The 26,625-nt window shown below is 44.3% G+C and overlaps 1 protein-coding gene across 1 annotated transcript; it reads right to left on the reverse strand.

Moving 5' to 3' along the window:
* Nucleotides 1-162: 162 nt before the first annotated feature.
* Nucleotides 163-26,104, reverse strand: WDR3 (WD repeat domain 3). Its single transcript, XM_081176270.1, has 27 exons — nt 25,872-26,104; nt 23,873-24,075; nt 23,090-23,299; nt 22,554-22,672; nt 21,804-21,882; nt 20,220-20,315; nt 18,823-18,933; nt 17,844-17,945; nt 17,624-17,721; nt 16,764-16,868; nt 15,846-16,076; nt 15,246-15,339; nt 13,773-13,874; nt 13,014-13,099; nt 12,543-12,678; nt 11,962-12,018; nt 11,089-11,189; nt 9,957-10,068; nt 9,699-9,833; nt 9,357-9,407; nt 7,347-7,412; nt 6,129-6,221; nt 5,633-5,680; nt 5,215-5,258; nt 3,074-3,202; nt 1,629-1,722; nt 163-453 (listed from the first exon to the last, which is right to left on the reverse strand). Exons 2-27 carry the CDS (start codon nt 24,041-24,043, stop codon nt 298-300), a joined length of 2,826 nt encoding a protein of 941 aa, XP_081032396.1. The 5' UTR covers nt 24,044-24,075; nt 25,872-26,104; the 3' UTR covers nt 163-297.
* Nucleotides 26,105-26,625: the final 521 nt, after the last annotated feature.

The following is a 26,625-nucleotide window of genomic DNA, read 5'->3' on the forward strand; positions in this document are numbered from 1 at the left end:
TTGGTGACGATTCATTCCCAGATCCAATGGACTGTGTGATGTGAGGTCACTACGCTAATGGGCAGGAAGAGAGGTCTGTTTAAAAGGTGCCAAGGCCACAGATCAGGGAAAGAAGCAGCTGGTAACAGCGGGTGAAATATAAGCTGGGAAGGTGGGGCAGTGTTTTGATCCTTCTCTGACCCATCCCTTTTGATTTGTGAGTGACAATCTGACGCAGCTCGGGTTAGGCTCACACCCCTCTGTGCTGAAGACAACAAACCCGCATTCTCCTGGAGCAACAAATCCAAAATGCCCCAATTAGACCATTGCAAGAATCATCTTCTGTTTCTTCTTTCTCTTCCTTTTTTTCTCCTCAAATCGGTCAGTAGCATCAGCAAAAAAAGTCACTTCATCTTTGGCTTCTATTTCTTTCTTTAGGAACTGCAGGCCGGCCATATTAAATCCCAGCACATCCTATAGACAGAACATAAGTAGACCTACGTAAGAAGCAGGAAGAGGGCAGACGTGGAATGCTTTTGCCATCACTTGCCAACTTCAGTGGTTCTTTCCCTACTGTTCTAATACCAAACTATGTCAGAAACAGTGGGCAGGATTCAGCTAATGAACCCTGTCAGCTGAAGTCCCTGCAAGGACTTCCATTTGTGTGATGAGGCTTCCCCTCTCCTCCTCCCCCCACAAAATTGGCTCGGAGTGAGAACACTTCCAGAAAAGTGCATGGAAGGAGAGGGGATCATTCTGTCTGGGAAGTCGAAACTCTTGCTCTGATAGAACCATCAGCATAGCACAGTGTTCATTTCCTTCAGTGTCTCAGTAATCTTCACAACTACCCAATAAAATATTCCAACTTTATCCTCCAACTGCAGGTGGGCCCCTAAATCTGGAAAAAGTAATAGGCTAGCAAGGCTGAAGTGGGATTTCCCAGCTCACATGCTTAACCCTGCTTTGTTACAAGAGATGCACATGTTACTGTCACAACACAGATACTCCTGAAACAGCCTTCACAACCAGTGCTTGCTAAAATTATTCATCCCAATCACACTGATAGTTTTTCTGTGTTCCTGGCAGAGGGAAAGGTGTGGATTGTGATGGAAACCCAGCCTACAGCAAATACTTTCAATCAGGGTGGTCCTCACCACCACCATCACAAGCCTCCCTGCTTCTCTCCATCTGAGTGAACCATGGAAGCAGTAGTTGTGCTAATGGTGTCCTGGGGAAATTCCTTGCAAACGTCCCAGCCAAGGCAAAGACCGCTTGCCACAGAGGCCTTTTGCAGCAATGTCCCCAATACAACCATATGCTCCGACCCCACGATTAAGCTCATCACTGCTAGCATAGCTGAACAGACCCAAGAAACTAAATAGGAAAATGGTACAAGATTAATCTGTAATGATGCAATTATTATTATAATAAATGTAAATCTCAAATACGAAGATTCATAATTAGAGGTTTATGGCACTGTACGTGTGATAACCAGAACTTACTTGCTGGTCCCACGCCATTACTGACACCGGAAGAGGGATCAAGAGGCAGTATGGCTTGGGCAAAGCAGATGGGCATCCAAAATTTGCCCCCTTTACATACACTACCCATAGACTGTGTAAATCTCCCATAGGTGGACACTTACTTACCCTCACTTGGCTGACTTTGGAGATGGTGGTTTTCTTCAGGTCCTCCATCACCTTAACAAGAAGCTGATTGGTTGTGATCCGTCCAAAGTGTATCCTAGGGATGGAGTGGGGAGGGAACCCAAAATTCACTGTCAGACTGCCAAGCTTTGGTTTCCAGAATAATCTATAAGATCTACTCTATTCTGGCCTCCTGGTTGATTAAGAGATGCCCAGAGCGTGCACTCTTACAAAGGATCGACAAGATGACACCCTTCAATCTGAAGTGTTTCACATTGGTAAAGTAAAACAGAAAGTGGAGGGCAGTCATATTTCTATTGAATTGTCATGTTAATTAGGGGGGGGGTTCATTGTTGCAGTGTTGGATCTCAGTGTATTTGGTCATGGTAAAAAACAGATTCCCCCAAAGAGAAGAGATTAGGAGAAGCAACAAGGAGACCACTGAGAGAAATAGGGTGGGGGGAGAAGCAAACAGACACCAACAGGAGAGGAGGAAACAAAGCAAGAACATACAACCAGAAAGGAAAAGGGGTTAAAAACAAGCACAGAGCCACCCAGAGAGAAAGAACACACACTCTTTCCATTTCTTTTTGGTCAGACCACTCCCCTCCCCCCCCCCCCCCGCTTTCCCTCCTGGTCACTCTGCTTTCTACCTCTGGCGCCAGGCTCAACCTACAAAACTAGACATTTGAAAGAGGAAGTGGGAGTGAGCAACATGTCTTCCATTTCCTTTCTCAACTCTGTAGTTTTCCAGGCAGAATCTGCTCCCTTCCCACTTCCAAAGAGAGGAGAAACTCCTGGCAAAGTAGGCAGGAGAGGAGCGCAAAGGCTTCTTAGGGGTGCCAGGAGAGCTATTAACAGATGCTGTTGCACTCAGAGGCACCATGTTGTAGATGCCAGGTTTGATGATTAAGTGACATATCTGATGGAGAAATACAGAGCTTATGAAAGACCCTTTAAGCTTTCTGGGCATTCTCCTAAGGCTATCATGATGCCTCAATTTGCAGGGGAGGGGGAAGAAAACAGAGAGGTAGCAGAGCAATTCACACTGAAGTCTGGTTTTGCCAAGACCAGACCTAAACAGAGACTATGATGTCTTCTCCCTATACAAGGGCTGAAACAGAATTAAGGAACGTGCTGCTGTTTGGCAACTCAGTTTGCTGTCCAGCTGGAAATTACTATTTGAAATAAGTGATAGAGAAAGCCACTTAAAAGACAGCTCTGCCTGAGGGATTGAAGAGGCAATGGTTTGTCAACACTTGCCTATTAATAAAGTTAATGTCACTGGAAGCATTGAGAAAGCCTGTGCTTTAAGAATAAAAGGAAGTCTCTATGGTACCATAGAGCTCATTCACCTTTTGGTCAGAACCATTCAAGGCGCAGGGCTAGACATGACCAGCTTCAAAGCCAGGAAGCTTCCCTGCACTCTTTTCAGCCGTGGGGTTTACCTGAGAAGGAACAGGAGAGCTCGGCATAGCAGTTCCACCTCTGAACCCAACTGGAGGTGTTGATTGAAGAGCTCAAGGAGGTCGGGCACATATGAAAAGGGCAGCACCAGCAGAGATTCCTCCAATTCACTGTGACGAAGAGAGGAGAGTAAGGCATCCTCCCACCCCAGGCGTCAAGTAGGGCTGGGCAATTTCAGGTTTCAACATTTCAATGTAACACCAGCTAAACATCTCAATACAATGATACATCACGATGTTGAAAAGGAAGGAACGTTGGCCCAGGCCCTGCAAGGCACTCGGGTGAAACTGCCACCAGCACCCAGCACAAGGAGGAAGGAGACAGTCCGCCTGCTTGACCAGAGGAGGAAGATAAGGTGTCGGCTGGCCGGCAAGCCCCATCCTTGATATACCGCTTGGTCAAAACACTTATGTCAATCTGACCCTCAAACCGATCCTAGATGATGTCTCAATACATCGCCCAGGCCTAGCATCAAGCTATAATAGCAAGCCCTTATCAGTGGGGTGCCTCTAACACAGGAGGGCTCAACTTTTCATACCAAGTGAGCCACAAGAGTACTTTGACACTGAACCCATGGGCTGCACACTGCCTTGTCATGCAGAAGGGGGAAGCGCTGGGCTTTGGGAAGGAGGCATGAGGCTCTGGCAGTGTCCTAGAGTCCTCCCACCTCCTTCCCAAAGCTGGGGAAGTGCAACGAGGCTTTGGGAAGGAGTTGGGAGAACTTCAGGATGCTGCCAGAGCCCTCATGCCTCCTTCCCAAAGTCCAGCACCTCACTTGCCTGCCTTTGGGGAGGTAGTGTGAGGGTTGGGGGGTTGTCAAATGTTTTCGAGGGCTGCCAAAAAAGAAGGACTTGAGGGAGCACTTGAACCGCACGTTGGACCACCCTTCTCTAGCACAAAGGTGGCAGGGCAACAGCTTCCACCAAAGCAAAGCAAGGCTTTTTCAACAGTCGCTTGGCACTGTTACTGCCTGCTTTCCCAGGAAGGAACTTCATGTGACCGATCAGCAAAGCAGGGATCATCTGGATGGAATGAGGCTTAAATGTCAACTCTTGCAATTTCTAGCCACAGCTCCGCCAGGACACAAACTTCCCGCCATTCCATAACAAGACTTGCTGCAGAAAGTTCGCTAATCATTTTGCAAAGAAGTTGTAAGCAATGTTAAATAGACTCACAAGTGCCAACCTCACAGTGCCTGTTTCCCAATGGGAAAGGACCAGAGCTTTGCACACAGGTTCAGTCCCTGGCAACTCTAGGATTCCTGCCTGGATCCTGAAGAACTGCTGTTGCCAGTCAGCGCAGCCAGTACTGAGCTAACTGAGTCAATGGCTGGGCTAAGTGCTAGGCAGATTCCTATGTTCCTAAAGCCTGCACATATGCCTGCCATCTCCAGTCCAAAGCACTCTGGTGGCAGAGTACTGACTTTGGTCCTCACTACGTGTGGCGCTCTGGGTTAAACCACAAATCCTAGGACTTGCCGATCAGAAGGTCAGCAGTTCGAATCCCCGCAATGACGGGGTGAGCTCCCGTTGCTCGGTCCCTGCTCCTGCCAACCTAGCAGTTTGAAAGCACGTCAAAGTGCAAGTAGATAAATAGGTACCACTCCAGCGGGAAGGTAAACGGCGTTTCCGTGTAAAGCGAGATGAGCCACGACTGGACCTAATGGTCAGGGGTCTCTTTACCTTTACCTACCATGCACTATGAGCACTAAAGAACTTACGACCCCAATAGTCAAGGACTCTGTGTACTGTACATCTCCAGAACCTGCAGATATTATATTCCAGATTCAAATACTCAACTTCAAATACCTTCTCACAGCAAGCTGTGTCAACACATAAAATCACAGAACCGTAAAACTGTAAGGAACCTTGTGGGTCATCTGATCCAACTCCCTGCAATGCAGGAATCTCAACTAGATCATACATGACAGGTGGCCATCCAACCAACCTCTGCTTAAAAACCTCCCAGGAAATAACTACTTTCATGTTTCATGAATGTGCATACATCCTAAGCCCAGAGGACACACAACTTTGGTGTAACTATCTTATTCCAACCTTAGCTCCTCCTTCAGTCAAACCTATGAGCCATTCATAATACTTTGAAGCAGCTTCCTGGTACTCACCTTGACTTAACCTTCTTGAGGACATCCAGTACGTAAGCAGAAGGCTGCAAGAAAAGGGCAAGAGTGGATTTCATTGCTAGCTGAAATTTCTTATGGAAAAATCTGTATCTCGCAACAATTTCTCTGGCTCTATAAAGAACTCCCACCCCACATCCCACTCAGAGTGCTGAAAGGTTTGGCCTACAAACCAATCTCAGTGTCTCAAACTCTTAAGACAATTATTTTTTATCGAAACAGGCAGCAGCAGAATAATAGACTAAATCAAACTAACCAAAACACTCATACCCCAACCCATGACAACTCCCCACCTCCCCTCAATAGCATTGCATACCATCTGGAACACAAGAATGCCAGGAAAAGGCAGCTTAACATTCCACATGTCTCAAAATCCCAGAAAGCAGCCACACACTTCACTTACCAAAATATTGCCATATGCCTGGAGAATAGGGTTTACTGGAAGAGGAACCTGCAGAAAGAAAGCAGGTTGCAAGTCAGGCACACGTCTCTCTGTAGAAAGGCATAATGGTTTAAGTAATACTGCTACATTTATTTTATTGAAATGCAGGGGTTTTGGTATGTTATTACGTTTGCCCTTGTTTTGCTTTGTTGTTATGAAATTGGTACTATGTTATTGTTTTGCTATGTTATTATAAAGCTCCTTTTGTAGTGTTTGTTTAAAAAGTATTCCTGTTTCCTCTGTTTTAGCCACTTTGAGCATTTTAATTTATTTCTTTGGTGGAAAAGCAGCATACATATAAAATGAATAAATGAATTGCACACTACACATCGTGAGATCACCAAACAACTGTGCTACCCTTTTTGATCTCCTTCCCTTTGATTTTTTAAAAGTGTTCTGAGAAAGAAACTGGCACCACACTGTGCTGAACAGAACACAGACCACAACCCCTTCCTACCTCTTTTCCTGCCGCTCTACAGATGGCTTTATGCTGTTCCAGCTTGGCTGTCTCTTCTCTGTACAGCTCAATGGCTTCCATGATCCGTTCAGCCTGCAAACACAAAAATGGCACATTAGCAGCGCAACAAAATGAAGGTGCTGTGATAATGCGGAGTAGAAAGTTGAACACCCATTTGATTATGCACAAGAGGGTGGAATAATCAAACACATTTTCACCTGGTGAGACAGCTGAGGCCCGGCCTGTGCACTGTCACGCCAGAGTGGTTGAACTACGGCAATGCACTCACCTTTGAAGGTGACTCAGAAACTACAGCTAATCCAGAATGCAGCTGCCAGATAGTTGAGTGGGAGCAGCCGCTGGGACCGTGTAGCACCGGCCATAACATTGGTTCCCAGTATGTTTCCAAGCACAATTCAAAGTGTTGGTGCTGACCTTAAAGCCCTAAACAGCTGCCTGCATGAAGGAGCATCTCCACCCCCATCGTTCAGCCCAGACACTGAGATCCCACTCCAAGGGTCTTCTGGCAGTTCCCTCACTGCAACAAGTGAAGGTTACAGGGAACCAGGCAGAGGGCCTTCTTGTTAGTAGTGCCCGTCCTATGGAATGCCCTCCCACCAGATGTCAAGGAAATCAACTCTTTGACTTTTAGAAGACATCTGAAGGCAGCCCTGTATAGTGAAGCTTTTAATGTTTGCTATTTTATTGTGTTTTTAATATTTGGGAGCTGCTCAGAATAGCTGGGGCAACCCAGTCAGATGGGCGGCATATAAATAATGAAATTATTCTTCTGAAGAAGAAGGGGGGTAGCAGACTGCTGTAACCTCCCCTGTGCCCACTCCACCTCTCGTGGCTTTAAGTGCCATTGAAACAAGAGGACATGCAAAATGCAGCTGAGAAAGTGCTGCCTTTTCTCCCACAGCTGTAGAACTGCTAGAAAAATAAGTGTGGTGATCATCAAAGGGAGTTCTGCAGAGGTCAGCAACACATCTCTGTCACAGAGGACATGACTTGCATGTTATGGGCAATTTCCATCTCTCACTGAAGAGGTCGCTGAAGGCTAATTCAGTTTAAAAGCTGTGCTTCCTTAAGAGACACTTCCTAGCACTAACATGTAACCCGAGCTTTAAACAGAACACTCCAAGCTAGAGAGTCAGAAAGGCATCTTTTTCCCCTAACGAGTGCCCCGCATTAAGGAACCTGGAGGGTCAAACTTACTGCCTTGACAGTTTCAATGGTCTTCTTTCCTGCTAGCCCAGCCTCTCCCTGAGTCTCCCCAGGAACCTGAAAAGAAACAAAAAAAATGGTGTCACAGCCTCTGAAACATCATGATGGACAAAGCAGTTTTATCTCCAGTTTGCCTCAGAACAGTTGCATTGGTCTGTGTTTGAATTTGAATGGTAACAGAACAGGAACAGTTAACCTGTCTCAATTTTCAGTGCAAAGCCAAGCTGGTGCAAAACGTATTGCTTTGCTTTCCTTCGGACCACATCAGTGAGGCCGAGAGGGGTCACTGGGCAGCCCAGGACCTCCATACCCCTGCCCAGGCTTGTGCCCCGGGGAGGGCACTTCAGTGCTGTTAATGCAGCAAAAGCAACACGGGAGGCAGCATTTACAAGTTACTGGTTGTAGCAACCACAGCAGATGCTGCGATTCTTCAATGGTTTGACTTCACCCCCCAAAGTGTCTCTCAAGACAGACAGATGCCAACAGCAACACAGTGCCAATACGTCTCCCTGTTTCATTAGATGGGAAGAAATTATGAACCAAGTGACACGAGGCATATAAAACAGCAACAGGTCTGCTGTGGTAAAATTATGAGCTGCTGTTGCTTCCAGACTGAAGTGGGTGCTGAGGATTACTGCTAAGGGCAATTCTCTCGTTTTATTTTACAAGATTTGTATACTGCTTAGTTGACAAAGACCACCTAAGCAGTTTACATTTTGCTCTTTTGTTTATGTTCTTCCACTACAGAAATACCAGAATGTTGTTGCACTGAAGAATAGCTGACCCTATCTGGGCAGTGCTGAATTCTGTTAAATGCATATTCATTTTCTTGCCTATTCCATCAACTGAACTGTTGGATTAACAACTAATATCTATTTAATTTGTTTAGAAATGTTAAGATCTCACTTAGAATCAACTACAGGGTTTTAGTTAACTATTATTCAGAGTAGACCCACTGAAGTTTTTGGACCTGAGTAAAAGTTAGTTGAGTACACTCCTCAGAAAATCTTCAAGCAGTTGGCTTTCCAGCATACCTGCTTCTTGGGATCTGAAATAATCATGGCGGTTCCCTCACTGCGAGAAGCCAAGTTACAGGGAACCAGGCAGAGGGCCTTCTCGGTGGTGGCGCCCTCCCTGTGGAACGCCCTCCCACCAGATGTCAAAGAGAACAACTACCACCAGACTTTTAGAAGACATCTGAAGGCAGCCCTGTTTAGGGAAGCTTTTAATGTTTGTTGTATCACAGTATTTTAATATTCTGTTGGAAGGCGCCCAGAGTGGCTGGGGAAGCCCAGCCAGATGGGCGGGGTATAAATAATAAATTGTTGTTGTTGTTGTTTCCAGTGGGAAACTGCTCCCCTGCCTCACTCAAGCAGGAGGAGAGCAACATGACATGGTCCAGCAAAGGGTGTGCAGGAAGCTTGCTTTTCCCCTCCCCTGGGACTGCAAAGCTAGGGGAGGCACATTCTGGCCTCTACCATCTAGTAGGGGCCAACCGAAGGCTGCACTACCTGCCTCCCTGGAAAAACATCAACTTGGTCCCATCCATCATTCAATGAAGAAGCAGCTACTTCAATGCTTGCGTTCCTTCTGTATTACAATTGTGAGCCTGCAAGCAAGGGCTGTCTACTATGTGTGCAGTGATGCTCAGAACATTTCTGGCGCTTTGTACGTGGTAAGCCAAAATGCATATGATGGTTTTCTGGAAAGCAGATTAAGTGAAAATTCTGGCACAAACTAGAACTGAATGTTATTTTAATTACCAGAGCAAGTGTTCAAGTTATCTCCAAGCTCAATCTAATCGGTAACCCAAAACATGCATTTGAAATGTCACGCACAAACACAGTCAAGAAATGTGAGCTGACATATTTTACATCCCCCAATGCACTGAAATGTGTGCTTTCCATTGTAGATGGAGAATCACACCTTGAGACTCCCAGGAAACTCCACTGCTTGACTTGGGAGCAAGAACATTTGAATGTGCAAACATGTATTACTCACCACGGGCTGGTCCTCCTTTGCTACACTGTCTTCATACTCCATTTCTCTTTGCTGCAGAGGAAAATAATTCGGTTTGTCAGCATTAGCAAGCACTAAAACACACCTGCTTCAAATTCAGAATACCTGAAGCAGCACATTTCCCAGTACATATCTCCTTCCCATGGTACTTATACGTCAAAAGTAACTTTAAAAAAAAACCTTGGAAAGAATGCCACAAAATATGGACACACAAATTTAGTTATTTTTAAAAGGAAAAGATGCACAAGAACTGGAATCTGGATCCCTTTTAAGATTAAGAGTGGATACCAAAGGTACCCTCTTACGCAGGATGGCATTTCTTACCATCTCTCTCTCCTCCTCCAGAACAATGGGCTCCCTTGTCCTTTCCCAGAGACGCAACGATTTGTCATGAGAAGAGGAGACGAGAAAGTCTCCGTTGGGACTGAGCGCCAAACACCACACTTCCTGGTGATGCCCCTGCAAATCAGAGATGCAGATAGTGAGGAGCGAAAGGGGAGAGACCATTCTGCATGATGTCTAGCAATCAACAGAAGCGACCACTGCTTCCAGATTGGCAAATGCACACGTCTCCTATTTTACCTCCAGGGTTTGGATATGCTCAAACTTATCAGCATCCCACTGCTTAATCTTGCGATCCTTCCCTGCTGTAAAGAAGAGGTGGGACTTGGGTACAAACTGAAGAAACATCACACTAAAGAGAACAAGAGAAAGATATGGCGTATCAGATCACTACCATTTCCAACACAACATTCGTTAAACATTTCTACATTTCTCAGAGGTTATTTAGAAAGGGGGAAAGATACATGCAGCTATGACTTCAGTTGCCACTTCCTTCCATTCTCCTGTCCTTATTCCTTCCCTCTGGAGTCTGTGGCTTCCATTCCAGAATCCCAGGTGCTTTTAAAAGAAACACTAGCAGTCATTAAAAGAAACACTAGCAGCACTCAAGGAGAGCCAAGAAGCATCTGCTGCTGTCATCAGAAGCCCCATCAGCACCACTGATGCAACATTATGTCGCATTCAACTTAAAATGATAGGAGCACCAGGGATTTCTCCAGTGAGATGATATTCAATGTTAGTCATCCTGAGAGCAGACTCACTGAAATCAGTGGTTCTGTTCCAAGCATGACTTAACTAGCTATCACCAGCATTTTCCTTGAACTGTTTTCATGGGTTTTGTGAACAGAAAGGGCTAGCAAGTTGTGTGATGTCTTGAAGGGAAGCAAAAGCTCAGGGCTAAAATATTGCGGCTTCTCTTTCCTACAAAAACTCAGATCCCAAAACACATGGACACAAGCAGTGAACGCCTGCCCTGCACCCCTGGTCCCTTAAGTACCACAAGTGCAATAAGAAAACCCACACCGTACAGCATGATCAACTCATAGAAACATGTTTAATATTCCTAAACTGGGAAACCAATGGATGGCGACAGAACTGTGCAGCGGAGACCCTGTGACCTGCCCTTCCCCTGAGGTGTCTGATGCCAAAGTTAAGGGGATGGAAAGAAGCATTCTGTAGGCTCCAGACTAGAAGATTCAGCAAGGCCAACCTAACCGGCATTCTAGCCTAGAGCTTGCAGAATGCAGCCCCATATGTTGGACTCCACAGAGGCTATGACAATTGTGAACTTAAGCACCAGAGAAACCTAGTTTTGGGGGCGGGGAGAAATGCTACACCAGGGGCATCTAGGTGGCCTTTGATATCTGCCCACCTGTCATCATGGGCAAAGAGAGACTTATGGCAATCTCCAAAGTCCAAGCCCCAGATCTTCACGTTCCTGTCAGCAGAGCCAGTTGCAATTAATGCCCCATCCTATAACAAAAAAAGGAAAGAAAAGGGAACTCAGTTGTGGATCTGAGAGCATGATTACCCCCAGCTTCCATTTATCGTCCTGTCAAGTAACACACACTTTTTTGGATCAGAACAAGATCTTGTGTTATGCTTCAAGGAAAGTGAAGCAAATTAATTTCTTAGCTCTCATAACCAGGCAGCCAACTTTAGGTGTCTTATTTCAGTGCACCTAATATGGATATCCCTACCAGCAGTTAGGCAAGCAGCACTCAGGTGCCAAGAAGCTCTGTGTTATCCTCTGATTTTAATTACAGCAGCCATTTATGCCCCATGGAATGTTCCAATAGACAAGCACTTTGTTATTTCAATCAGTGCACATAACTTCCAAAAGTTAAAAGAACGACAATCTCATGTTGCTGCACACTGCCAGAGAAGGTGAATCAGCCTCTCCCCATTACTCAACTTTCTCACTGAAAACAGAATTTGAAAACTACAGTTACATTGCCCAGATTCTACATGTCTACACACCAAAGTAGGTATGGACACAGCTTTGGGCTGCCTTCAAGCTAACCACTGGGGGAGCAAGAGCTCCTCAACATAACAAGGCTACAACGTCTTGCCTTCATTCCACTCATGCCTTTCTATAGTCTGTATTGAATTATGAGACTAGCATGAAGCAGCACAGAGAAGATTTACAACTGGGGGGGAAATGGGCGTTTGTCATGGAGAAGAACTGCAATATGCAGTTCCATCACTGAACAATGCCAAAATCTCCAACAAATGGCATACTCACATAGGAGATATCCATGCACAGCACGGGCAACTTGTGTCCATAGAGAGACAAAAAGAACTGGAAAGCAAGAAGACATGTATATCAGCTAGTTACAGGTTTCTTTATTTAATGGCATAAATTTTATATACGCCACTTGATTGTAAACAACAAAGAAACAAAAAATTCAAAGCAATGTATGAAAAGTGTGCAGAAGTGTGGAAGAACCTTGCCCTTTCCACCATCCTCTCACAACCAAAAGCTGAAAGCTTTGTTCATCTATCCCAATATTTTCTGCTTTTGAGTGGCAACTTGCCAAAGTCTCAATGTTGATCACATCACATCCGTTTAAATGAAGTTGGCAGCCTTAGACCATGGAGCCTTGTACATTCAAAGCGTACATTCCACTACTTTGGACCCTCCTCTTTATTACACACTCACATGGGGAGTTCTGCATCCCTATTTGCAGAATACTGAAAAATAATGAACTTGCCAAGATCTCTCAATGAAAACATGTAAGATGAGGGAACCAAAAGGCCATCACTGCAAGCGGAAACTGCTTCCCAGAGTTTTGGACCTCAATTTCCAAAGATAGCGCTGCTTACCTTGAGGGTATCGGTGTAGAATATTTTCACAGTGCAGTCCAGTAAGGCGACAGCCAAAAGCTTTTGGTTGGGACTGTACCGTACACAGAGAACATCTTCATCCAGTTGCAAGATGCGTGTCTGCTTCACAGAAAGCCTAGGATCGTATAAGCAGAAAACTGATGGAACTGGTATTGCACAGCAAATTCAGAAAGCTTTGTTAGATCTGCATTGCAAGTTCTTAGGCAAGGAAAAAGTTCTTAGGCAAGGAGACCCCAAACATCGGTGTTTAGTGCCCATTCAGAAGTTTGCCATACACCCACCCTTTCCCCCACATTCTCCCAGGGAAGAGAAACTTATGGTGGGAAGCAGATGTCAGCAGATGGGAAGACAATGTTGTGCTGTATTTTTGAGGGAACTGTACACTCCCAAGAGAGTGAGGACAAAATGTGGAGTTCAGATGTGCTTTGCTTCCTGAAAAAACACCCTCACCTCTTTTGGACACTGTCCTTATCCTTCACCAGTTCAAACTCCCAGAACTTGACACATTTATCCGCACCTCCTGTAACAAAGCCACGCTGATGGGAAAGGAAAATTCAGATTTATTTCGTCAAATGTTATGGATCACTTCCCACTACAAAAAGTATCAAAGTGATTTACAATGAAAATAAAAACTATAAAAATACAAAAGCATATTTAAAACATAATCACAATACATGATAGCACTAATTGTTGAGATCTTTTGATAAAGGGTGGTATATAAATATAAATATAATAATAATAATAGACAATAATGAGCATCCTTAAATGTGGTACCACTAAAATAATTCATATGAATTATTATTATTTAAATTTCTTGGTCACTTTTTTACCATGGTAACTTAAAGGGAAACAAACACATACATTACAGCTGGCATAAAAGCAAAATGAAGAAAATGTTAAAAGACAATCCTGTTTTTAAAAGGATTAAAACATCCCACCCACTCAAGACCACAGATAACTAAGAGTCAAAGTCCTGGCAGAAAAGAAATGTTTCCGCCTGGCACCTAGAGCTATGTATTGATGTTGCCAGGCAAGCCTCCCTGAGGAGAGCAATCCACAAGTGGGGAGTGACCACTGAAAATGTCCATTATTTTGTTGCTACCCTCTGGACCGCCAAAGCAGGGGGCAAATGAAGAGGGGCCTCAGATGACAATCACATGGCCTGAGTCTGTTCATATGGTGAGAAATTAGAAAGTGTGCTTTAATTACCTGGTCTGAAGAAGGACATATGGACCACAAACCCCCATCATGAGCATCAATGGTCTCCAATAAAATCCCGGAAGCCAGATCAAATAGCTGCAGCTTCCCTGTCTAAAGCAATAATAAAGCCAGATGATTAGTTACAGAGATGATTCCAAATTCTACAGAAGGTAACTCATTATAGCCTCCAAGTGTGAGAAAGAAGGAAAGTGGGATGGTCAGGCAGATTCAATTGCATCTGTCGAGAATAGCATCCCATTTTGAGCAGTGACCCAACAGCAGCTTAGCAGCTTAATTTGCAGTCCTGTAAAGCAGGTGGGCATTCTTATTCCATAAAGCAGATTTGGGGTTGAAGGGGGCTGAGGCTGAGAAAGAAAGGTGTGTCTAATGAGTTTATGGTTGAGGCAAGATTCAAACAGGGCACTTGCTGATTTGTAACTCTCTCTTAGCAACGATTTTCACTGCTATTGATTTTTCAATAATTACACCCAAGGGAGATGCCGGTGAAGAAATAGAGACGTTACACCATGGGTAGACAAACTAAGGCACAGGGTCCGGATCCGGCCCAATCGCCTTCTAAATCCGGCCCGCGGGCAGTCCAGGAATCAGCGTGCTTTTACATGAGTAGAATGTGTCCTTTTATTTAAAATGCTTCTCTGGGTTATTTGTGGGGCATAGGAATTTGTTCATTTCTTTTTTCAAAATATAGTCCGGCAACCCCCACAAGGTCTGAGGGACAGTGGACCGGCCCCCTGCTGAAAAAGTTTGCTGACCCCTGCATTACACTCTGGCCAAAACAAAAGACAGTTCCTTATCGAGTCCCAGGTGCAGGAGAAAGGCAGCAATATCAGGGAAATCTCTTGGGTTTCATTTTTCACTCACAGCTATGCTCTTAGCACACTCATATGGTTAAAGGTATAGATGAAGAATTCAAAACTCATTAAAGACAAAGACAACCAGGAGCAGTTTAACACATCCACAGTCTGAGTAGGTATGGTAATATAAATTCTTCCTTATAACTCTGCAATTTTCTTCCAAGTCATCTGAGGTATAACTCCATGTTTGAAAAATATGGTGTTATAATGGCTGTGGTCAAAGTTGGCCATGTAAGAGAAAACATTCCCAGCCACAGGCCTTCAAACAAATCCATAAATTTCATCACCTGAGCCTATTTTCTCCCATGTCTTCAGAGTAATTTGGAAAACACATAGAAGTATACTTCCCTACTGCTCCGAGGCTTATCTAGCCAAAGCAATATACTGAAAATCAGGTATTAGGTGCACAATAAGGATTTTTCTCTCAGATTGTATACCTAGGACAAACACTAAATTGCATCTCCCTTTAGGACTCCATTTGTTGAGGAGCTATGCCTCCAGGAATAACATTCCACATGGTTCTAAGTTACACATACTGAACTTCCTCTAAAGATGATACTTGAAACATGCGGGGGATTGTTCAGGTTCAGAAGGTACAGAAATTTACCTTGGTTCCTATAATGACCTGCCGATCTCCGGGAACGAAGAGTGAACAAAGCGCATATTCACATGCCATGGTCCGGATACATTGTAAGGTAGACCTGGGATTAGAAATGGCACATGAAAGATACACATAGAGAGAAGGCAGAATCGGGGGAAGACTCAGTAAAATCGGGAACACATGACATTCCTGACATACGTGTGAACGAATGGGTGATGTTGCAGGGGGGAAGGGAGATACTATGAATGAATGGGTGGTGTGGGTGAGAGAGAATGAATGGAAAAGGAATGCCAAGAGAGCAGAACCGAATATGCAGACCCCCATCACTTTCCTTCAAGGGACTATGGCCCTCTGTTTCAAAAAGCTTAACCACAAGGAAGCCTTGTGCCAAATTAGTTTAGTGACTGGCACAACCCCAAGTTTTTAGCTTCATCTGTGGCTACAAGAAGATACCAAAAGATCAATGGCAAAAAAGAAAGGCTTCTTCCTAAACTCAATGTGTAACCATCTGAATATACAGTATATCTAAAGTTAAGATGTTTAATGCTTCCTGTAAACATTTTACTGCAACTAGTTTCTCCTCCAATGGTCAGAAACATTTCATACCTGTTCCAAATCTTAACTGATTCAGCAGCAGCAGAGAGAATGGCAATGTTGTCCGAGCTAAATGCCAGGGTTCTGACATCACTGCGGTGACCACCAAGAGTTATTTTGGACACTTGTAGAACTTGGGGTATCTGCGCTCTTGGGTTCAGGCTGTAAGATTCGATTATGTTGTTCTGGAGCATCACAGTGGCTTTCAGCTCCCCTTTTGGGCTGAGTATCAAGTCAAAAGACCTGTTTAATAAAATAATCATCTTTGTTAGAAAACTTCAGGTAGCAGATAAAAGAGTTGAGGGGGCTAAGCACAATGGTATAGCTTTAAAAACACAAGTTCAGAACGTCCCTTTCTCTTGTAGTTCTGGTCAAGTGGCACCCCTCCCTCTCATCAATTCCCTTTTCTTGGTCCCCATCCCTTCTACACTGTGCAAATTCCTTGTCTTGACCTCCAACCTTCCACTGCCAGGTCTGTCCCAGCCCATTTTCCACATGTGAAACCTGACAAGGTGCACAACTCTCCTCATCCAGCTCTATCACTCTCAGCGGCCAAAATTCTCTTATTTGTTTAAATAGCTCCTCCACCTTTTGTGCCTTACTACCTAGAATTCTCCCAGACATTTGCATCATGCCACCTGTTTCCCAATCCCTCAAAATCTACACCGGAAGAGACACACAAGCTTAAAAAAAAGCTCACGTACATGTAACTATACTTGCTCACATTTATCCTTTATAACCCTTGGCTTCTCTAAGCTCTCTCCTTTCCCTCTCTCGTCTCTTTTACTGTTAATTGCTCTGGGATTTGTGTGGCGGGGATTTGAACCCTAGTTTCCCAGGTCATAGTTCAACACTCTAACCATTACACCACACTAGCTCTCTTTAAGAGCATCAAAATTATGAGCAACACCCTTAATGCCTCGAACTCACTTGATTTTAGAAGAAGCTTTGATGTTAGTGAGCCGCTGAATCTTGTCTTGTAGGCTGCACTCCACAATGATATCACATTCTTCCTCTTCCACACCTGACCTCTTCCTAGGAAAAACCAGAAAAATGAGACAAATGTTAAACTCAACCTCAGCTAGAGTCAGAAAATAAGAGCAAAAAATGCACATAAACAGGATAATGTCATGCTAGTGGCAACTGGAAGCTCTTGAGCCAAACTCAGCCTCAACTAACTCCAAAGTGCCTCTTCTTCCCTTTGTTCTCCTGAAACTGCTTAGGTGGAATTTACTTGCTCTTCTCAATCACTCCCACTATCCAATATATTTCAGCAAATTGGAGACTTCCCACCTCTGCCAAATCCTGTACTACTAAACAGTTATCTGCTTTGTTTTGTGCTGCGCTAAGAGGGCAGAAGAGAGCTGCATTGCTGAGATTTCCCATGAAATCCCCAAAGCTCCATCTCAAGGTGGCTAAGTAGATTAAAGGTCTTGTAACACAGCTGGGCCAGGCAGAGTATTATGCAGCTGTGTTGCACCATCAAAACTGACAAGGCCTCCTTCCACACACAAGTCTTAAGGGGAAGGATTAAAGAATGCATTTTAAAAGGCAGTAGATTAGAACTTTATTTTACCAAGCCTCTCAGCAACATGCAAAATAAATAAACTGTAAATTTGTACGTTATACACACCATTATTCTAATTGCAAGTGTTCGATTTACTCATCAGATTATGAAGCTACATTCAAAACCCTTTGCATAGGATAGGACACTTCCATCCTGACATGAATCAAGCTCTTTATTGGTTCTCAGCATAGAAAAATAAAATGTATTGGCAATATGAATTTACTTGGCTTTTTTCCTTGCTTTCTTCATCTTCCTCTCAATTTTCTTGCGAACCTCTTGTTCGCTAAGGACATAAAACACTTCCAGGACAGAGTCCGTTCCCTTGGAAAATGACAAAAAAGTCAGTTGCGGGGGTCTCTGAACCAGAAATCTCTATAGAAAAGTGCTCAAAGAAAGGTAGGAACACCCCCCCCCCCAGTTAGTTCCAAAAGCTAGTAACATACATGGCAAGCGAGAATCCGCCCTGTGCGGTCGGTAGCAAGATTAACAACTCGGTCCCTTCCTTCCCGCATGACAGAACCAGCTTTCACGCATCTCAGGATGTGCTAAAAAGAAACAAAAAGAATTGAAAACAACCATAGTGCAATTTTTTTTCAAAAAATACGTCACCAAAAGCGTACATCAAAAGGGAATAGTAATTCAGGACAGTATTGCAAATAATTGGTACTAATACACCATAAACGGCTTTCTTTCAAGAGGACTCCTAAAAGCACTGATGGTCTGGAAGTCAAACATTCTTCCAGATACATAAGAGTATCAAGAGATCTTCAACCTAGCACTGCAGGCCAAGGTAAGTACACCATAAGAATGGATTCCCAGACTCTCCTTCCACAGTATAGTTTGCTTGCCTCCAACTACAGCAAAAGCAGCCAAGGGTCAGCGGCCAGTTACAGAGCAGCTGTCTCAGAATTGTGGGTCCAGGAACAGTCAAGGCTCTTTAAAGCAGATCGGCTTCGGCAATGAATCTGAGGATGCACAGAATGACTTTTTAATGCAAGGAGGAACCAACGTTCTGACACAGATCCTCCATCAACTTGCCAATGCATTAAAGGAAAGCATTTCTATGGAACAAAGATTACTGCTAAAAAAAGGGGGGGAGCAGGTGGTCTTGTTTGGGGAAGAGCAGGAGAGAGGAGACTGAACACCCTCACCCACATTGTAAGAAATCCTTAGGGCACCAAATGAATATGGTTTGAATCCAACCTGACTGTCCATCACAATTGTGCATTCTGCCCTTCGGAGTTTTTAGTTTTCTTTTATACGGACCCATGTGCACAAATAACACAGAAAACGTACCCAGTGATAACTAAGAGCACATTCACCCTTTGTATGCATTTCAGATGGGGACGTTTTAACAGATTTTAAATATGTTGAAGAAGACTCATGAATGTTGTATCCCTAAGATCACAAGCAGAAAACTACCTCATCCTCCATCTCATCCTGATCTTCTGTCCCATCCTCTTCAGAAGATCCTCCAGTGTGGTCTGCAAGCCCTTTGCTTCTCTTGTACTCTGGCTCACTTGGGTCTGGTTCCTGTTTATGGTGCCAAAATTAGTAAAATACATTTAGAATAACGACAGGGCCTCACTCTCTAACTTCCATTTTCCCTCTTGCAAGCCAATTCTTCATTCCCTTAACATTTTAACAGGTGCAGAATGGAAGATATGCTCACACTTGAAAGCCAAAGGACAGGCAAGTGCTTGACAACTGAATTAGTGAAACAACTAAAACTGAGCATTGGGGCAATTAGGCATAAAGCATGCTGAGCAGACAGTGACTTCCAACAGTGCTGTGCCCACTGAAAACAGAAAGCGAGTGTCAGGGAACTGACATCGGAGCGAGAGGCGAAGGGGAGGCTCCCAGATGATGCTGGCGAAGGACCCAGCAGCAGGGGGAGAAACAGCTCAGTAGAGGGGGAAGCCAATCAGCGCAACACCAGGGATAAAGGGAGGCAGACGGGGGGAATTGGAGAGAGGGCTCCGGGACTCTTCACTGGACATCAGTGAGGAGAGCCCAGGTCCTCCGCTACCCACGCCTTCCCTGCGCAGAAGACTCCCGTGCAGTGAGAGGAGGAGGAGACTGGGTGTCAAACAACTTTTATGTTGGAAGAGGTTCAAGAAACGCCCACTGACGGATTCTGCCAGTGACTGAGGCAGCCACCATGAGAAGGGGCTGTGCAGTCAGAAAGTTTTAACAAGGCAAATTAGCCGAGAAAGGCACCAGTTTACGCACGAGTAACTCATACCCATTACAGCGAGTCACTGTTATTATTTAACTTCTCAGAGATTCACCTTTCGGCCAGCCAGTGCAATCCAATAGCTAGCTTCATACTGCATGCGGCCTAACCCAATGAAGCAACAGGAAGGAAATGAGAGGAACCATGGGGAGGCCAAGTAATCTCTGAGGCACCTCCAATTGCTCCCATATTGTAACAGGGAGTGTAGGAGGAACTATAGATGACTGCTTCACAACCCAAGTGATCCCTTCAATTATAGTCACAGATTCCACATATAATTCCTGCAGCTTTGCATCTACAAAGCTTTATTGTCCAGAAAAAGGCAAGGAAGTGACTTTTTCCTCAAAAGGCCATTGTTAGAACTTCCTAGGCCACTTTTAATACAAGACCGGCAGCAGTATATTCAAAGGACTAATGTCACAAGGCACAGGAAAATTATTATTATTTGTTTACATTTACGTCCCACTCTTCTGCAAAGTGTTCATGGAGGCAACCAGCGAAATGGAATACAAATAAAGGAATCGTATAAATTCCATAAAAACAAGCAGATACAAATGTTACAATGCAAGTGTTATGCTCTTACCTCCTGGAAATAGCAGATGTCCCATGCCCGCAATTCGCTGTCAGCAGAACCGGTGATAAACAGCTTTTCGTCAGAAACTATAGCTAATCCCCACACCTAAATGAGAACATGCCAAAGGGCTTCATTATCTTTAATTAGGATCGGCCCCCTCATTAACAGCAATAAATAAGCAATTCAAAACCAATTTGGATTCCTTGTATTCGTAGGATAAATATGTAACTAGAGCTACTAAATGAAAATGGGCCACTTTTTGAGAAGTAGAAAAGGGGTCCTGGAAAGCTCTGGAACTGCCCTTTCTTACAGAATTCAACCATCCCAGAATATCTTCTGGACCCCAAAAGGGAAGGAATGTTTTGTAGATGGTGAACCCCCCAGCACCATGCCTTTCCTGGTCCCTACATAATGGAGTTTGTGCCTGGCCTCCAGTGCTGCACCTTCTTTTTGATCAGGGTTGGTTGCCCTGCCTAGAAGGGTCACTGTACCACTAAATGTCTCCTTCCTCCTTGCTGCTGGCAATGACTAACCCCCCCCCCCCCAATATTAGCTGGTTATTCTGCAATGTGTATGTATGTGGAAAGAACCACTATGGGCTTTTAGAGACAGAAACAGCACAGCTATGAAGCTGCACAATGCCCTTATGCCTTGGAGTAGACAGGAGCTAACTGGGTGAGGACTCCTTCCACTTTGGCAGTCGGGGGGGTGTCTATTGAAGCAAAATTTGAATTGGCCCTTTCTACTGGAGAAAGGGGAAGACAGCCACACAAGAGAGACTGTCCCCTTGCTAAATGAAAATATCCTACAGCACACACCATCACAGGTAGAAGCCAAAAGTTCTGTGCAAGACAAACACCTGTAAAATTGGTTGGAACATTCATTCATCCATTCATTGAATATACCCGGAGGTCTAAGGCGGCTCACAGAACAAAACCACAAAACAAATAATCAAAATAAAAACAACAACCCAATAATAATACCCCCTTCCAACATCCTACTACACACTTTCTGGTTCACTGACTATTGCAGCAGCAATGTATGTCAGAGAAACAAAATGAAACATTTGCACAACAAAATTTGTAGACTGGACCACTAGGATACATCTTGTCAAACTACACATTTTAAATGAAACGGGGAGGGAAAGGATAGAACTGTCTGAATCCTGAGATTGCCATACTTGCCTTTTTATTTGTCACTGATTTTATCACACATATAATAAATGCAATACTTCTCCTTAAAGATGAATTAACAATAGAAGCAAATTATCAACTACAAGGAGAGCCAGTTTATCGAGCTATGTAAATTCAATTCAAAGGTGGTATTCTTCCTATGGACAGTGTATCCAAAAGACATATGATACATCTCTCAGATGAATTAAGGATATGCTCATAAGCACACATTTAGCTGGGAATAAATTCCGCAGTTACTTGGAAAGTAAGTTCAATGAGGCTAGCTTCTGAATTAAAGCATAACTGGACTTGTTTTCTAACCTGTCTATGATCAAACACACAGCTAGAGAAAGAGGGAAACAACAACAGTCATGACTTTTTCTGCATAATCTTGTTATATGAACTTCTGCATCCTATTTACCTCAGTACGGTGCCCAACCAATGTTTTGAAGCAGTGTTGTGTATCCAGGTCCCACCATTTCACCAGGGTGTCTTTTCCACTTTAAAAAAAAAAAGATAGACAATGAATGGCAACAGTTTCACCCTGTTTAACTTCAGTGGTAGTGGTACCTCGGGTTAAGAACTTAATTCGTTCCGGAGGTCCACTCTTAACATGCAACTGTTCTTAACCTGAGGTACCACTTTAGCTAATGGGGCCTCCCACTCCTGCTGCTGCGCTGCTGTGCAATTTCTGTTCTCATCCTGAAGCAAAGTTCTTAACCCGAGGTACTATTTCTGGGTTAGCGGAGTCTGTAACCTGAAGCATCTGTAACCCAAGGTACCACTGGATTAGGTTAATATTAAGCACTCTGGGTCAAGCATCTCTGTTCTGTCGTGGCTGCCATATGTGTACAAAATATCAGTCACAGTGTGTGAACTGAGAGTTTCAAAGGTCAGCATAAACTTGCATTACAAAGTGGAAAACTAGAAAACAGGGCCATGTACAGCTTAACTTAGATGAAGCACACGATTCCTTCCTTGGAGGTTTTAAAGCAGAGGTTGGATGGCCATCTGTCATAGATGCTTTAATTGAGATTCCTTCATTGCAGGGGTTGGACTAGATGACCCTAGAATTCTATGATTCCCATCTGAGAAACAACCCCTCTTAACTATCCCTTCAGAACATATTTTAGCAGGTTTGCCTGATGTATTCTTAATTGAGCACCTTTACCTGGAAACCAGGATATTCTTCTCCTTCAAAAGGACCACCTGTGTAACGGCATCTTTGTGGCCCTTCAGCCGGTACAAACCACTCTCATTGATCACATCCCAAATGATGACATCTGTGTCCTAGAAGGAGAAGGAAACTACTGCCTTAGCCATGCTCACTATAAACCAAATTGAGCAAGGGATTCAAGGTATCAAAAACAAGCAAATACCAACCTACAATTAACCTCACTGTATTACCTCACCCTTGTCCTCACATTTTAAAACACAAAAATATTAACAGGCTAGATACTTGATATTTTTATGGCCTTCTTTCTTCATTGTATCACCTTTTCATGGCCCTCAAAGCAATTTACAATGAAACAGAAATTATCAATTATGACAATGATGTTCTGAAGATTCAGGGATGTTATGTTCAACCAACACACCAGACCTCATCCACTACATGCCACATACCTAAATTTGAACCGCATTATCATCAATCAGTTGACACAATTTAGTTACATCTATTACCCACCAGTTATCCAAAGAATTTCTAACCTTTGATCCTGAAGCCAGTCTTCCTCCCAGCTCATCATACCTCAGGGCAGTAACGGCAGCCTTATGACCATTGAAAGTAACATTTCCTTCACCACTCAGGAGACTGAATACATGGATTGATCCATCCTCATATCCAACAGCCAAGTGAAGACCATCTGGGGATGGGCAAAGAGCAGTAACCTCCTGCTTTTGGCCCTGAAGGATGAGAACCTGCAAGGTGAATTACAAGAGACCATTGTCATATGGTGTGGCACAGCCACGCTCACCTAGAAAAGGCTGGAAGGGCACATCTTTTAATTAAATATATGTTGCAAGCCTTAGGACTCATAACACAGATTTGTTAACTACTGTTAACCATCATATACTCAGAGCAATTTAAAGTGTGGGGGTTCCTCCAAGTCTGCTAATACCTTATTAAAAATCGATGTTGCTGCTATTTTGACTATATACTCCACACTAAGGAATACATTCTGTATTAACAAATAAATAAAGGGGCAGAAACTGCTAGCAAGAAAGAGATTACCACCGAAAGTGCTCTAAGAGGCACTGCTATAATATCAACTCTTATGCTTAATTCAAGTATTTCTATGCAATATGGATAAGCAGAGTTCTATCCAGTGTAGGGAATGGCAATAGAAATGCTAAAAGGGAATACTGTGCCATCAGCCGACACCATCACAACTCTGTGACCACAGCAAACAAAAATACATTATTATACATGAAATGCAAGAAACGTGACATCTTGGGCTACTGCACATCCGTCTCAAATGCTAAGAAAGTCACCTTCTCTCCCTTCCGAGTATCCCAGATGAAAACATGCTCACAGGCCGGCACTGCTACATAACGACCTTTTTCGCCCCACAGCGTCACATAGACAATATTGCCTTTTTGGCTGGCAACCACTCCAAAAAGGGCAGCGCCTGTGTAACGTAGATATTGCTTGGTAAGCCCCATGGAGAGGTTCGCAGGTCTTTGAAGAATCCAGTCTGGACAAGAAGGGGAGGAGGCAAATGTTAATTCTGAAGCAGAAATGCAGAAAATAAATATTGGCTCTTAGGCAATGGCTGTTTTTCTTCCATCTCTTAAGAATTAGCATAGAAACATTACTTTCCATGGTATTTGCAGCATTTCCTGCTATTTTTAACGGATGACTTGGACGTATGCTTTTAGCACTGCCTTTAGGATACATCTGTGCAGATGTTATCTACACATACAGTTTAGGTCCATTGGAACTAAACAATTTCATTTTCCCGGGAAATTGCCAAAGAATAGCTCAGTTGGTAGAGCATGAGACTCTTAATCTCAGGGTCCTGAGTCTGAGCCCCACGTTGGGTAAAAGATCCCTGCATTGCTGGGGGTTGGACTAGATGACCCTCGGAGTCCCTCCCAACTCTACAATTCTAATCAGGCAGGTAAACGATATAAATTAGCAACACCTTACTCAAAGTACGTGACCTGGAGAGCCAGTAGCCCTGCTCACATGCTACTTGCATGCAGGGCACATGTGTACTGATGGTGGAGCTGGGACACACTTTCAGCCCCATCCTCGCTGTCAGGTCTTCTTCCTGCAGCATCCATATTCAGCGTGGCTGTCCACAGGCGTATTCCAGTGCACGGACCCCAATTCAGGTACAGTGGTACCTCAGGTTACATACACTTCAGGTTACATACACTCTGCTAACCCAGAAATAGTGCTTCAGGTTAAGAACTTTGCTTCAGGATGAGAACAGAAATTGTGTTCCGGCGGCGCAACAGCGGCAGGAGGCCCCATTAGCTAAAGTGGTGCTTCAGGTTAAGAACAGTTTCAGGTTAAGTACGGACCTCCGGAATGAATTAAGTACTTAACCCGAGGTACCACTGTGCAGGGCTCTGCCGCCAATGGTTTGTTGTTGTTGTTTAGTCGTGTCCAACTCTTCGTGACCCCCTGGGCCAGAGCACGCCAGGCACTCCTGTCTTCCACTGCCTCTCTCAGTTTGGTCTAACTCATGTTTGTAGCTTCAAGAACACTGTCCCACCATCTCGTCCTCTGTCGTCCCCTTCTCCTTGTGCCCTCCATCTTTCCCAACATCAGGGTCTTTTCCAGGGAGTCTTCTCTTCTTCTGAGGTGGCCAAAGTCTTGGAGCCTCAGCTTCAGGATCTGTCCTTCCAGTGAGCACTCAGGGCTGATTTCCTTCAGAATGGAGAGGTTGGATCTTCTTGCAGTCCATGGGACTCTCAAGAGTCTCCTCCAGCACCAGAATTCAAAAGCATCCATTCTTCGGCGATCAGCCTTCTTTGTGGTCCAGCTCTCACTTCCATACATCACTACTGGGAAAAACATAGCTTTAGCTATATGGACCTTTGTTGGCAAGGTGATGTCTCTACTTTTTAAGAACTTAATTCATTCTGGAGGTCCGTTCTTAACCTGAAACTGTTCTTAACCTGAGGTCTTTGGCGATCAGCCTTCTTTATGGTCCAGCTCTCACTTCCATACATCACTACTGGGAAAACCATGGCTTTAACTATACGGACCTTTGTTGGCAAGGTGATGTCTCTGCTTTTTACGGACTCCCTACACTTGAGTAGCTACTCACGAGTTGGAATTTCTCAGCAAACACGCAAAGAGGAGAGGGTGACAACTAAAGCCCCCCGTGCTCTGCCGTCCACACGGATACGCCCTCTACGCGGGAAACGAGAGAAATGCACTCTGCACTGGGTCAGAGACACTCTTTCTTTCTTCCCTTCCTTGGGGAGCTCTGACCCAACAGCCCTAACCGCTTCCCCGCCCGCTGTTTGGACCCACCGTCAGCTGCGGCTTTATTTCCCGCAAGCTTCTGCGCAGCACGTGCTGCTCATCGCGGGGCTCCAAGTTCCGGGAGCGACCGACCATCTGAGGGAACCGGAAGGGGAGGGGCGAAGCGTTACCGGAAAAGGAAGCCGCTCAACACTGCGACGAGATAAGTAGACTTTGTAAAAAGTGTAGAGACACCCCCTGACGCCGTTGCCTGCGTGGGCAGCTTCCGGGTTCAAAACAGTCTTTTCTCCCAAATCAGTCAATAAATCAATTTTTTTTTGGGGGGGGGGAACCGGCTTCCAGCTGCTTTCCAGATGTCTTCCACCAGCCTGCTGTGTTGCAACGGGATTTGGACTGTGCCCTGCCAGGCTGTTGTGGGGGCCAAGCTGCACTTCCAGCGGGCCATTATGGGCTGTGCGAGGGGATGCCGTGGCTTTTTTGGGGGGGGGGGGGATACAAATCAGGCAAGTCCGATAAAAAAGGGATACAAAAAAGGGAGGCGTGAGGAAGTCAGGGAAATAGGTCAACTAAAGAGGAGTTGTAAAAGAGAGAGTTTTGTCCTTTTTCCCCCTTTTTATGTGTTTTTTACTTTTTTGTGTTTCATGTTTGTATTTTGACTTTGTATTTTTCTGTTTTTGAATCTTTTTTCCCTTCTGTTTTTGTATTTTTTCTCTGAACTTCTTTACTGAGAAAATTTAATAAAATATTTATTTAAAAAAAAACAAATTAGGCAAGTCCGAGAGGAACCCTGTGGTGGTGGGGG

Source organism: Podarcis bocagei (genome assembly GCF_964188305.1).
Source record: "Podarcis bocagei genome assembly, chromosome: 17".
NCBI lineage: Eukaryota > Metazoa > Chordata > Lepidosauria > Squamata > Lacertidae > Podarcis > Podarcis bocagei.

Excerpts from the sequence above, each read along its gene's own strand:
- WDR3 (XM_081176270.1), bottom strand. The coding sequence starts at position 24,043 with ATGGGGCTTACCAAGCAATATCTACGTTACACAGGCGCTGCCCTTTTT. Across the intron at positions 20,316-21,803 it reads TGGTTGGGCACCGTACTGAG|GTGTGGGGATTAGCTATAGT; the intron begins GTAAATAGGATG and ends GTTCTCATTTAG. Across the intron at positions 7,413-9,356 it reads CAAAGGAGGACCAGCCCGTG|GTTCCTGGGGAGACTCAGGG; the intron begins GTGAGTAATACA and ends GTTTCTTTTCAG.